Consider the following 13,958-nt stretch of genomic DNA (forward strand, 5'->3'; position numbering starts at 1 on the left):
TTTGTGTTGCATGATACCACCTGTTTATTCCTTTTAAATTTAAAATATAAATCCAACAAGTGTTTCCCAGCATGAAAAAAAAAATTATTTTGATGCCAGTGTAAATCTAGCTGAAAGTTAACATCCAGGCTACTTGGACAAGGTAAAACTGTATGTAAGCAACTTAGAAATGAAAGGGTAATTTAACAGTTTACAGAAGACAAGTCAAGTTAAATGACTTGTCAAGTCAAGTTAAAACAAATAAAGTACAGAAAAGACGAAAGGTGAAACCATCCATCCATTTTCTTCTGCTTATCCAGGGTCGGGTCGCAAGGGTAGCAGCTACCAAAGGGAGGCCCAGACTTCCCTCTCCCCAGCCACTTGTTCCAGCTCCTCCGGGGGAATCCCAAGGTATTCCCAGGCCAGCTGAGAGACATAGTCCCTCCAGTGTGTCCTGGGTCTTCCCCGGGGCCTCCTCCCGGTGGGACGTGCCCAGAACACCTCACCAGCGAGGCGTCCAGGAGGCATCCTGACCAGATGCCCGAGCCACCTCAACTGGCTCCTCTTGACGTGAAAGAGCAGCAGCTCTACTCTGAGTCCCTTCCAGACGACTGAGCTTCTCACCCTACCTCTAAGGCCCAGACACCTTACAGCGAAAACCCATTTTGGCCGCTTGTATCCACGATCTCGTTCTTTTGGTCACGACCCAAAGCTCATGACCATAGATGAGGGTGGGAACGTATATAGGCCGGTAAATCGAGAGCTTTGCTTTTTGGCTCAGCTCTCTCTTCACCATGACAGACCGGTACAGCGCCCACTTCACGGCAGACACTGCGCCAAACCGCCTGTCGATTTCCCACTTCCTTCTTCCCTCATTCGTGAACAAGATCCCGAGATACTTGAACTCCTCCACTTGGTGCAGGCCACCACCCCCTCCGAACCCAGAGAAGGCACTCTACCCTTTTCTGGCTCAAGACCATGCCGGATTTGGAGGCACTGATCCTCATCCCAGCCACTTCACACTCGCTCCAGGGAGAGCTGCAGATCACGACCTGATGAAGCCAATAGGACCACATCATCCCCAAAAAGCAGAGATGCAATCCTAAGGCCACCAAAACGGATCCCCTCAACACCTTGGCTGCACCTAGAAATTCTGTCCATGAAAGTAATGAATAGAATCTGTGACAAAGGGCAGCCCTGGCGGAGTCCAACTCTCACCGGAAACAAGCCCGACTTACTGCCAGCAATGCAGACCAGACTCTCAAACCAGTCACATAGGTACCTGACAGCCCGTATCAAAGGACCCGGTACCCCATACTCCCGGAGAACCCCCAACAGAGCTGCCCGAGGGACACGGTCGAACACCTTCTCCAAGTCATAAACATATATTCCAAAGAAACATTTTGAAAAGCACAAGACATTCCAGGTATAAATGATTTCAGGTACTCCAACAATCTAGGCAATGATTTACCACAAGAAAAGACAACTAGTGAACCTTAAGAGACACATGTGGCCATTTAGAAGATTTTTTTTTTTTTGGTCAGATTCTTTTGAGCACAAACTTCTGGCTCTGCACAAGCAGCCAGATGGACAAAACCTCAGCTCTATAATGAACACAACTGCAAACAGTACACTCCAGAAGTTGTTTTCACTTCATGTATGAAAAATATGTATGAAAATGTAAGCTTAAACTGATCAATATTTCAAAAGCAGAGAAAATGAAAGCTGCTGTTTTTTTTTCTTTTAAACAGTGAATTAATTACTACACTTGGAAATTCTGTTTGACCTTTAAAAAAATTACCACACTTTTATTGTATTTACAATCAGCTTTGCATTGTACAAAAAAAACTATTTTTACTAAGACAACACATCAGTAACCAGTCTTAAGAACAGCAGCAACCCTCATACAGCCCTGCAAACATCTGCAGCCCATATGAAACAAGAAAAACATGTATACATTACTTCCAAAAAGCAAGCTCAAGCTGGACGCACATCTTCCTTATTAATATCATTTACATTTCTATTATTGAGATCAAAAGATAATCTATCGTCTCATAGAGCAGAGGGCCATTTGTCCTTTAGCCTTGTAATAACGGAACTATATACTTACAAGTTAAGTTGGCTGATTGTTAACACAAAATGAAAAACAGCAGACACTTCCAAGAGGCAGGTCTGCTTGAACATTTGACATAATTCCGAGGGGAAGGTCACAGTAACCTTGACCAAAAACAACCACCAGGTAAAACACAGCAGCCTCAGCGTTCAGCCTGCTCATATCAATGTCACCCTGAGTTTTGTCAGGTGTTAAAAGCAAATTGAATCAATTCAAAACTGACATCACTTGCAATTTTTATAATATTTTAAAACTAGATTAAAACAAATTTGCTAAAAAATAAATGCAATAGTCTGTAGCTTAAGTAGAAAATATTCTTACTGTAAGCAAATTATAAGATCCTGAAAAATTAAAGGGGACCCATTATGTTTCCTTGAACTGGTTAGGATAAGTTTATGAGCTGAATAAAACATGCTCATTACAATTATTGCACCAAATCCTTACTGGATAAGAGTTCAGTTTCCAGTTCACTCCAGAACAAAATAGCTCAGTTCTGTTTATTTTGAGCTCTTTTCAAAACATGCTGTTTTAGGGCCTCTTGTCACTTTTATCCAAATAAGCTGCTGCTAGCCACACCACCCAACTCAACATTTACACACACTTGAAAACGGCTGCAAAGCAATGTCCTATTATACAACTGTACATCTTTGACCCTGAATCAGAACCAAAAACAGAAGTAGTTCAGCCTTCTTCACAACTAACAAGAATGCAGCAGCAGCTTCTGGATGAAAAGTCCACTACTAAACACTTGTCATTTCCAGCACTCATTCTGCATTACGTACAGTAATAAAACCAGCTGACCAAACATGCTCAAGCTCTGCTTGGGTTGCAAGGTGAGTGGCTGGTCTCAGCTGGAGTTGCTAGCCAATGGCACAGTGGCAATCAATTGTGACATAATCGAGAGATTTTTGAAAGCAACTCCTTTTCCAGACGCTAAACATTTTTTTTTAGTGCTTTAGCTGTTTTAATACAGAGCTCTGAATAGAAGTACAAGACATGAATTTTGCATAACAGGTCCTCTTTAAATGCCTCACATGTATAAAAACATACAGTAAAGCTCCCCAGCAAAAATAAATAAATTAAACAAGCCAGCACTAGAAAACAGACATTACCTGTTATTTTGTCTCGAACCAGTTTGCAGGATTCAATTTCTCCAATACTTCCAAACAAACTCTTCAGCTCCTCCTGGGTCATGTTCTGAGGCAGATAGTTGACTATCAAGTTAGTTTTACTGTCCTCTATGCTCCCCGACTCTACTGGTGAGGAGCAGTTGTTTGAGATTGTTGAGGGACCATTGCTCGTGTTGTTGCACGTTGGCCCATTGGACAGCTGTGTTTCCATGGTCGCAATTACCTGCTAAAGAGAGAAGGAAAATTATGTAAATAATACTATCATTGATATTGGTAATAAAAGAACAAAACAGCAGTTAAGAAAGGAAGCTCTTCACACGTCAAGATAATGATTAGTTGAAGTAAAACAAATATTGGCTGATTGGTATTGACCAAATTTACATGTCAGAATGACATTCGTGCATTATATTGTAAAAAGAAGGTGGGTCATTCACTACAGAGCAAATGCATAGTTAAAAAAACAAACAAAGGATCTTCACAATTTCATAAGAGAATTTTTGTTACTGGTTGAAAAAAAAAGAAAACTTTTCAAGGCCCTTAAGACACTTTCTCTTAAATAAAAATTAAATGTTATAACAAAAAAAAAAAAAAAAAAAAAAAAAAAATCACTATTCAGCACAATTAAATAAATATAGCCACAAGCAGCATCAAATTACTACTAGCAGACAAAAAGCCTTGGCGTGATCAGCGAGACAGGCAGAAACATGTTTATGTATGAAGAGTCATCCTTTATTAACAAATTCACCATGTGCAGAAAGTTGATCTGCATAGACACACCAAAAACATCTGTTTCTCTTAAGACATCAAACATAATTTGAAAAGAGTGGTTGAGACCATACCAATTCAAAACATTGACCATTAAGGAAGTTTCAACCCCAACCGTGAGCAATTTCCCCCCAAATTTAAGCAGAAATACTTTGGTTTGAACATCAGAATACAACAATGCCAATATCATTGGTATGGCCTGAGCAGAGAGCAAAAATGACCTTCTGGCCAAATGATTTCAAGATGTGAAAAATAGCCACAGACCCCAGTCCAAGGCTCAGGCGCCCACGAACCACTTCTAAGCAGAGAAGCCACATCGCACAGTCTGACTGCCATGTTAGTTTGGAGTTGTCGTCTGAAAATGTGGACACAAAAAGTACGTCACGTTAGAGAAACAAGGGTAAAAAAAAAAACAAAAAACAAATGATTATTGTAGGGAGGTTGATTGAGAAGGCCATTTTTATTACAGGAAGTCCATGCATATTCACTTCAATAAGAAAAAAAAAACCCACAATGATTAAGTCAGTCAGAAATTATGCAAGACACGCCTTAAGACATCAAAAGCTTTTAGTTAAGAAAAGTCTGATCTCAACAGCATGGACAAAAGGCAATTGACCAGCTTTCTACAAAAAGCACGCTGAAGCAGATTTAAAAAATAAATAAATAAATAACACTAATCCAATAGTGATTTGACAAACATTTCAACATCTGCACATTTTATCACTATACATCTCTAATTTGCAGACATTCAGAACACAACTGAATAGCCACTGGTAAAATAGCAATAGTCGTGAGGAAACCGGCGTTCCAATCACTAATTAAGGTAATACCATTTTAAATTTATGGTTTGAAAGCTAAGAAAATGTCTTGAATAACATCTTAATTCTTATTTTACTCAAACAGCTTAATGAGAAAAAGCTGCTTTAGTGGAAACCAATAAGCTTGGTGAGCTTTTAGTCTGCCTTAAGTTTATGCATCAGAAAATGTGATGTAATAAATCATCTTGTATATTATCAGCAGTAGATACAACGGTTGCTTTTCTGTTTTAAATAAAACTAAAGGTTTCCCCCAGTGTATTATAAGCTTGCCGGACTGCCAGGTTTTACTTACGATGCTCTTGCAGAGCAGGTTCACCTTTAGAAGTATTTATATGATCCCTCTATGACTACTGCCTTTTCAGAGTACTGCATCCATGCACACAAAAAGTATAACAGACTAAATGCTTGCTCAGCTCACGCTCAACACAAGCCTCAAAGAGCGTCTATGAAGGCTAAATGCTCAGAGAGGTTTCTGTTGAGCGAACAGTGAGACTGATGCAAGCGAATACAGCTTTGTAAAAAAAGAATAATGTGTGGCATTATATTTCTGCCATGTTTGTCTAATAAGTGGTCAGGCATGTACTTTGCTACGCCTGTGCTTTCAACTACATAAAGCTAATGTGGATAAACCACACTATCAGTCGGACAAATCTCTCATCCAAATACTGCCATTCGCTCGAATAAACTAGAACTTGACCAGACAGACATATTTAGAAAATCACAAGAAAACTTCAAACACTTAAATTTTGTACCTTATATTTAGTAAGTCCTTTAATTACACTTACTCTTTGTTAATAGTAAGTTACATTTCTTTTACTTTTAAATGTGACTGCCATTACATTACTTGTTGCAAGATTCAAGATCTGATTACTTAATTGGTATTTATTTTATCAACCATTTTCCATTTGCCTTAAATAGTTGGTGTTTAATAGATGTCAATAACATCTTCCAAGTAATTACGTAGTACTAGTTTCAAGTCTCCTGTCAATTTTTCACAATTTCTAACAAAATACAGTGAGCCACCGGTGGACTGCCCTCCCCTGCCACTGCACTTAAGTTTTCTGGGGGAGCCCTGTAATGACGTACGTTTGAATTTTTAATTTTATGCAATACTGCAAAACAGTAGGCGTACTCAAAGCTCTTGTACAGTAAACTCATGTGCCAATGTAACATCATTTCAGTGATTTGTCAAAAAGTCAAAAACGTCAGAATACCAGCAAATCAGCCATGAAATAACCTTTGTGAGCCTCAAAATAATGCAATTGTAATTTAACTACCAGGCAACAGGCGGATGTAGAATACCCTCCCCCCCAATTACATTTACTACAGAAAGAGCCAATTAATGAATAAGGGACTATAAAAATAAACTTCTAAAACTGAGTAAAATAAGATCCGTTTTGGAGTCAAGACAGTATTATGCTGCATTAGTGAACTCCGTCTTCAAAGTACCTTTAGAACATTTCTGCCTGTGACTGAACAGCATCCAGCTACAAACAAGCACAACTTCATCTCAGGGGAAGTAATTTGCAGATGTATAAAAGAGGCCAGAAATTAAATTTATCAAAATGTCAGAAACACAGATTACTTCTTGAAGAAACACAAAGCGGCAACATGTGTGCAAAATCGACTTCATAAAGAGACTCATGACAATTTAAAAGTAAAACACATTCAGTGGGATGTTTTGTGCACATTGAGCAGAGGCAAATTTAAAGCTTTTAAAGTAGTTGCTCTAAAGTCGTTGTTCTCAAAGTTCCAGTCCTTTCAGCTTGGAGGTTAGAAGTGATGAAAATGTCAGCCTGTCAACTCAAATACCAATTGATTTTCTTTACTCAAGCACAGAAAACAGCTTTTGCCAAGTTAACAGGCAAAAACCAACGATCCTAATCAATATGTCTTAAAAGATACCCTGAAAAGTGTTAAAATATATACAAGTTGTTGTTTTTTTAAAATCATTTCAACACTTCTGTTTGGATACTAACATCTAAACTAATGTTTGCTTACAATTTTTAAGACTCAGATCCTGCCGCTTAAGTTCCAACTAATTTTGTGTTAGAGCTGTACTATGTAACACACATTTAATATTTTTTATATCTGTCACTATGCCGTAGCAGTACAACATGATAGATAAAAGTGAAAAAATAAACTCCACCTACTCCCTGTGATCTTAGTGCCATCTACAGAATTACACAACTGTCAGAAAACAATCAGAAGCAAGAGAAGGGTCTTAGGGTTGTCAATCATCCTCGTGTACACACTTTTCATTCTCCTCCACTGCTTTCTGCTTTGCTACAGCTCCTTTCCCACAACAGAGAATACCATGAATGTGCAGTCAGGTAAGAATGATCACCAATGACGGCAGATACAGTTTTCCTTTAATGGTAAGTTGTTTCTCTATTAGCATATTGAGCAGTGCATACACGAGGGTGACTGACAGTGCTAAGAGAATAAAAAACATTTTTATTACTCAACAAATCTTCACATACCAACCCACATTTGCTTCATCTTTAAAAATACAACAACAAAAAAATTCTGAACATAGCTCTGCATTGAAAGTTTTCCATGGAATGTCATATGAAAAAGATCAAATTTACTGAAATTTGCAAATTAATAACATGGCTTCACAATGAATTCCACCTAGGGAAATATATTCTTGGGGGACTGGCATTTAGGATTATACCATTTTAATGTTTTAGCATTTACAGCAAAGCTCTTACCTGTTATATGAAATATCATTCAAACAGATGTACCCCCAATGCTCTAGATTCAAAATGTTAAATATTAAAGCTCAGCTCAAAGTGTGAAGCCTCGAGTGTGGGAGGCATAAAGCTGAAAACATTTCCTCATCTACATCTGTACTTATCTTAATACAGAGGGACCTTAACATTTTAGTGAAATTTGTGGGCATTTGCAAACATGTGTTATCGAGGCAGTAATTTTAGGGGTGTGATAAGTGGTGAGGGTCTTCACCACACATTTATAAAATCAGGCCATAAACCATGGGAATGCCACTTTCCAGGATTTTTTTTTTATATTTATGTAAGATTTTCAGCAGGCTGGACAGACTTCTTTTAGTGGCAGAGCAGAAAAGCTCAAATCTTGGTAGGTCATCAAGAAGGCAGTCAAGAAATGTGTTGAATCACTATCGGAACTTTCAGCAACAATATCCGTTTCAGCAACTTAAAATATTATTTAAGTGTGTATTGCATATCTTGCAGCACCAGGACCTCACATTATGCAAATACAATAAAGGTACTCTAACAAGTAAGCATTTTCAACATAAAAACAGAATTCTGTTATAAAAGGACCAAAGGAAAAACATGTTACTTCTACAGTAAATACTTAAAATAAAAATGGTGTTCTTTTCAATTAGATCATTGGTTTACTTCCTCAGAGTGGCAAATCTTCACTCAGAGCTAACAGCCTTCAAGTTTCTTAGGAGTTAAATCAGAAATCTGGCAAACAGCTCAGATCACAGTCTGATTGTGTGGAAGCCAAAATAATAAAAAAAACTAATAAATTTTTTCCCCTTCTCAGCAAGGGAATTTAAATCTGTACCATGGAATATACAACATCCTGACATCTTCTCATTGGGAGTAGTTCCTGAAGTTTCCATTAAAAGATATGAAATTAATTCACCCATTTGTGGTATTGGGTATTTTGCACATCAGCTTTTAAGCCATTTGGTGAGTTGAAGCCATCATTTCAATTTGTGTCATCTAATTTATTTGCCATCAACAGCAGAAATGTCCATTTACATGTTTCTTTTGCCAACATAAAACACGTAGATGGCAATTTCTGCAGCTAGGCAATCTCAGATTAGTTCTGTATGCAGACAAACCAAAATGTCTGCTATCCACACATACAACATACTTCATTGACTATGAATCTTTGAATAAAAATGCTGCTCATGCTTTATAATCACATAAACAGGTTTCCAGTTAAAATGTAGTAATGTGTGGGACGTGCTGTGGTGGCACACGGGCTTCGTACGCCCCACTTTTGGAGGCCTTAGTCCTCGATGCGGACGTTGCGGGTTCGGCTCCAGGTCCCGACGACCTTTGTCGCATGTCTTCCGCCCTCTCCTAGCCTTCTGGCCTCTCCTAGCCTTCTGCACTCTCCTAGCCTTCTTTCCTGTCTGCCTACTGTTGCAAAAATACGAGCCACTAGCGCCGCAAAAACTGAGAAAAAAAAAATGTAGTAATGAGGAAAATTTGAACCAGTTTCCCTCTAATCTTGCAAATGGATTGAATTTAAAAAAAATACTAATCTTAAAAACCACAGAGCTGTATGTGACAAATTTGTCTCATTTGCCATTAAAAAACCTGAAATGATTGTGCTGATGTCACAAGGTTCTGACCAAAGTGTGCTTTGGTTGCGTTTATCTTTAAGTAACAGATGTGGGCTGAATCATTCTAAGATTTACATCTTCTTCCATGGTACAGTGAACCTCAACAGGTCTCTATATTTCACAGCATCCAAGCAGAGAGGATTGTCTTGAGCATATGTAAAACTTTTATCTACCATGTTTGAAGTACAGTGCAAAATATGAAAAATGCTGAAGGTTACCACAATTCCTTCAAATAAGTGGATATAAATTCATGCATGGTATTATTATTACAAGATGAACAATAACATCAACTGTAAAATCTTAAATTATCTGTGACCCGTCACTTTTTTCAAAGTTGACAGGACGTGGAAAGTGGTTGCAGTGAAATAAAATAAAATAAAATGGACCCAATCTCACTCTCCCTATGTGTTCATATTCTGATCATACTATGTTGTATGAGACTCTGGTCTGTCTATGCTGTTACTATTGTACAAAATAAAATAAAAAACTATGACAATTAATGCTTAGCCGGGGGGCTGAGGGCGAACAAGGAAACCCTGGTAGTCCGACAGTCTTACAATAGAATGGCTGAAACCCTGACTGCTATATCCCTCTAAGAGCTTTTAGTCTGAACACCAAATACAGCCAGCAGACTGAAAACTGTTTTAAAGAGCAATATAGTTCTGCCGAGTCAGATGCATGAATGGCAAACAAACCAAACCAAGACCAAAACATTCAACTAACTGTTTAATTGCTTTAAACATTTTAGCTGCCAATGCAAGTCATTACATTGTCACATTGATACTCACTTCCAAATTTGATTATTTCAGGCAAAGTTCCATTAGACTTAGAGCTAGACAATAAATCAATAATGTATATTCTGATCAGAGGTCACTGTTCTCTGTTATCCTGACCGACAGTATAAAAAAAATGGGGGGCAGGCCAGCAAACAAACCCAAGATGGGGGTGGACAGGGGGAAATAGACAAGGGAGAAACAAACGCAAGTCCAGGGACCGGTAGACCATGGGATGAAAGTAAGAACGGAGGGAGCAATACGTAATATTTACGGCACCTTCGTTGTCACACTCAGAAACTCATCTATCAGCCATGTACCGCCATGATGCGCTCCGCCATCTGTTTGTTGAGACTGGGATTATATTAAATTTATTGTGCGGTTCGTCTATAAAGTTACACTTATGCTGTAAGCATCAAGTACTCAGCCGCCCACCGTGTTCAGGCTATCCGGTCACCTGTATAAATACTCCCGTAGCACTCTTTCCGCCGTTGACTTTGAACAAGCAGCTCCCAGAAGAGAAAGGCTGCCGTACTTCAGGCAATCGCGCCAGTCATTTTAAGGATGCTTATTGGTCCCCCAAAAATGATGAAAACCCAGGCATTGTCATCAATCAATAAAATACCCATAGCCAAACTTAAAAATTGGATGTTGTGCCGCTAACACTTAGCATTTGTCAACAACTCAGAGGTGGAAGTCAGAGCTCTGCGCAGCGCACATAATGTTCTGGCCGGAACACAGTGCACTAAATAATGAAACATAAATTAAGGAATCTTCGAGGCAGGTAAATTTTCCCAGAGAAATTTTAAAAATCAAGGTACTCGAATCATTCAAAGATTCATTTCAGCCCTAATCTAAAGTTTCTATAGTTTACAAAGAGTTTCTTGAAGCAGACTGCTGCAGAGACAGATAAGTCAGATAATATGAGCTTATCAGGGTCCCAATGCACCTTCAAAGAGAAGAAAAGGGACAAACCAATAACAGTCGGTGCAATTTATATGCATTAGTATCATCAGCCAAACATTATCTGTTCTTGTTGAGGTCTTTTACTATTCTTCTTAAGCATCTCAACCTGTGAACTATTTGGTGACTTCACTGACTGTTGATAACAGCAGGACAGTATCTGGATGAAGGTGCAGGAGTATAAACGCTTATTTGACATAGAGAAAGCTGGAAATGTTGGCAATTGCAGATAAAGATTGATTATTATTACAAAGAATCATGCCAATTTACAGAAAAATCTGATGTCCACACTGTAGTATTCATCGTTCTGAATATAGGCTTCACAGACTACACAACTGACGATGCATTGCACAACAACAGCATGAGTCATGATTTACACGCATGTCCTTAAACCAAGGTCAGATCCCAGAGAACAATTTTCTGTTTACAGCATAAACAGAAAGAGTAATAATGCAGACCGCTTTAACCCTAATGGCTTCAACTACACAAGATTTACTTATGGAGAAGATGAACCTCGGAAAAGCACCGAGAATCATTTAGCCTGATAACATGGAGGCCATCTATTATTCAGTGCGATTAATTTTTCTGTAGGAAGAGGAATACATTTATCACATTATCCACCACTAATCTCAGATATCACTACAATTTACCCACAATATAACTCCAACAAATTTTGCATTTATTATAAACTATAATAAATCTGCACAATATATCAAATTGCAGTATCATTGTGTGCAATACAGCAATTGCAAAAAAATAAAATAAAATAAAACCCTGCTTGGATGCAATTTTTGGTAAGATATTCCATTTCAAGAGTCATGCACCCCTACTGCTGATATGGGTCACATTTTTGACCAGTTGGACATCCAAGTGCCCTTAACACCCACCTATGATGCATGCATGGGATGTTAAACATCAGAGTGGGACAGATGTCATGTAATAACAGAAAAGTGAAAATGTCTAATGCAATTTTCAATGATAGCACTGCAAGTAAATATTTACTCAATATTCTTCAGTCTTGGTGGTAGGTATAGAATAAAGATTCATTGGCGGGGGATTTAAAATCAAAGTTTAAGTCTTCAACTTCTCTATCCCATATTAAACAATGAAGGACAGATGAAAATGTATTTTAGGCAAAGATTTACTATTCAAGTTATTTACTCAAGCAGATTTTTTCATGTTCATCAGGCAACTAGAACATATTGTTAACTTCAGTCTTCATTATTCTAAGCACAAACACAGGCTATTGTTCCAATTGAGAAACTGCCACAAGGCAGCAATATTTCATTAGATAAACCCTTGGAACAGCAAGCTTGGCAAGACGCCCCTTTCCAAAAAAACAGAAGAGAAAGAAAAAAAATGCAACAAAAAAAAAAAAAAAAAAAGAACTCCGTCTAGGCTTTCACTGTGTGGAGCCAGCCTTCAGCATCGTCCTAATGCAGGCATCTGAGTGCAGAGCATCTTGCTCCACAGAGACCTTATAGTTTACTTCAGAAACCAGGTTAGAGAAAAACAATAAGGTTCTTTAGTTATACTCATTCTTTTCACCTCCACATTTTCACCCCACTGAGTGGAACATTTAGGAGGCTTTCAAATGTAACACGTTTAATTAGAGACTAGTTCAGATCCCACTGCATCTATGCTGGAAGAGGGGGAAGAGGAAAAGATTTTTGCAAAGTCATGGGTGATTTCAGGAAAATATACTGATAAACATTACAGCCTACTCAACTCTTTTGGAGAGTGACATGCAACTGTCAAACTTGATGGGCATGGTGTTAATCTAAAGAAAACCACATTGTGTGTTCATAAATATTCCAAGGTAAGTCATCTTACTACTGAAACAGCAAGATGTTCACATGATACTATACTCCCAAAATGATAAAACATGCATATATTGATGTTAATTTCAAGTAAAAGATGAACACTAGACCTGATTATGTACTTAAAAGTATGTTTTGGTATCAAAACACCACATCTAGGACACTGAAACATTTTAGATGTGGCCAATGATTCAAATGGTTGAATTAACCAATAAGAAGGTCAAATTCTGCAAGTAATGTGATATGACATTCACTGAAAGCAGGGCTGGGCCTTATGTCATTCACTGTAATAACAAAAAAAAACTTTCCCGGGAAAATACATGTTATTGTGATATGCTAATTTCACCCATACAACGATATTCAAGTCATAAAGGTGAAGGCAAACATGGCTGTAATGCCAGAAAAAAAAGAAGCTGGTTTACACTTTGGACTGGACTAAATTTGGCAGAATTCAAATTTAGGTTTTATGAAACATTTTGGTAGCAAGGATTTTTTAAAGAAAGATTTACTTTTAAAAATATTAAAGATTCTTAGTTTTGCACATAATGTTTGTATTTAAAAAGAAAACATGAGGGGAAAAAACATCTTAACATCTTGTGAAACCAATGTTAATCAAACGACAACAGTTTGTGTATTCAAGTATTTTTATTTCCATTTGGTAGTCGATTTCAGACAGTTTGTTAGTTAAATTAGTTCACATATCTATTTTGCATTTTCTTTGACACTAGGCCTGTCACAATAACAAATTTTGCTGAGCGATTAATTCTCAAAAAATTATTGCAATAAACAATAATATTGTTTGAAGACCTTTTTACACTGATCTAATGGAATTGACGTAATAATGCATGCGATTTCCTGCCGAAGATATATACACTGTATTTTCAAGAGAACATTTAACACTGGAACTGATGAAACAAAACAACCAAAAACAAAAATAAAATGGATTCTCAGTCTTCACTAACAAAAATGTACTTGAATAAAAACACCAAAGTGGAAATAAATACTGCATTCAACCAAAAGAATGCAGATTTTGATATGAAGTCTGTATACCATATTGCCCTTCAGTAATCATTAGATTTAAATAGACAAGATGGGCACATCCGAATACCTGACGCAATAGTTCACACTAAACGTTAGTTCACACGTACATTTTCCCCTTACGACACTCTTAGAACCTTGATCGTTCTAAAATTGTCGCTTGCGATTTCGTAACCGATCATCCTGTAGTGTGTGTGTTACGGTAGATTGT

The 13,958-nt window shown here is 37.7% G+C and overlaps 1 protein-coding gene across 4 annotated transcripts in view; it reads right to left on the reverse strand.

The window, feature by feature from the left end:
* The window catches only part of elavl2 (ELAV like neuron-specific RNA binding protein 2), a 41,693-nt gene that overhangs the window by 16,940 nt on the left and 10,795 nt on the right, over window positions 1-13,958 (reverse strand). For 2 of the 4 annotated variants that reach the window (XM_044098170.1, XM_044098168.1), the window contains 2 exons: window positions 4,252-4,342; window positions 3,205-3,445 (listed from right to left, as the gene is read on the reverse strand). In XM_044098170.1, coding sequence (XP_043954105.1) covers window positions 3,205-3,445; window positions 4,252-4,323 — 313 coding nt within the window. In that variant the 5' untranslated portion in view covers window positions 4,324-4,342. Of the gene's footprint in view, window positions 1-3,204; window positions 3,449-4,251; window positions 4,343-13,958 lie in introns of all 4 variants that reach the window. The other 2 variants (XM_044098169.1, XM_044098167.1) reach the window with 1 other exon arrangement.

This window comes from Gambusia affinis, linkage group LG18, assembly GCF_019740435.1.
Source record: "Gambusia affinis linkage group LG18, SWU_Gaff_1.0, whole genome shotgun sequence".
NCBI lineage: Eukaryota > Metazoa > Chordata > Actinopteri > Cyprinodontiformes > Poeciliidae > Gambusia > Gambusia affinis.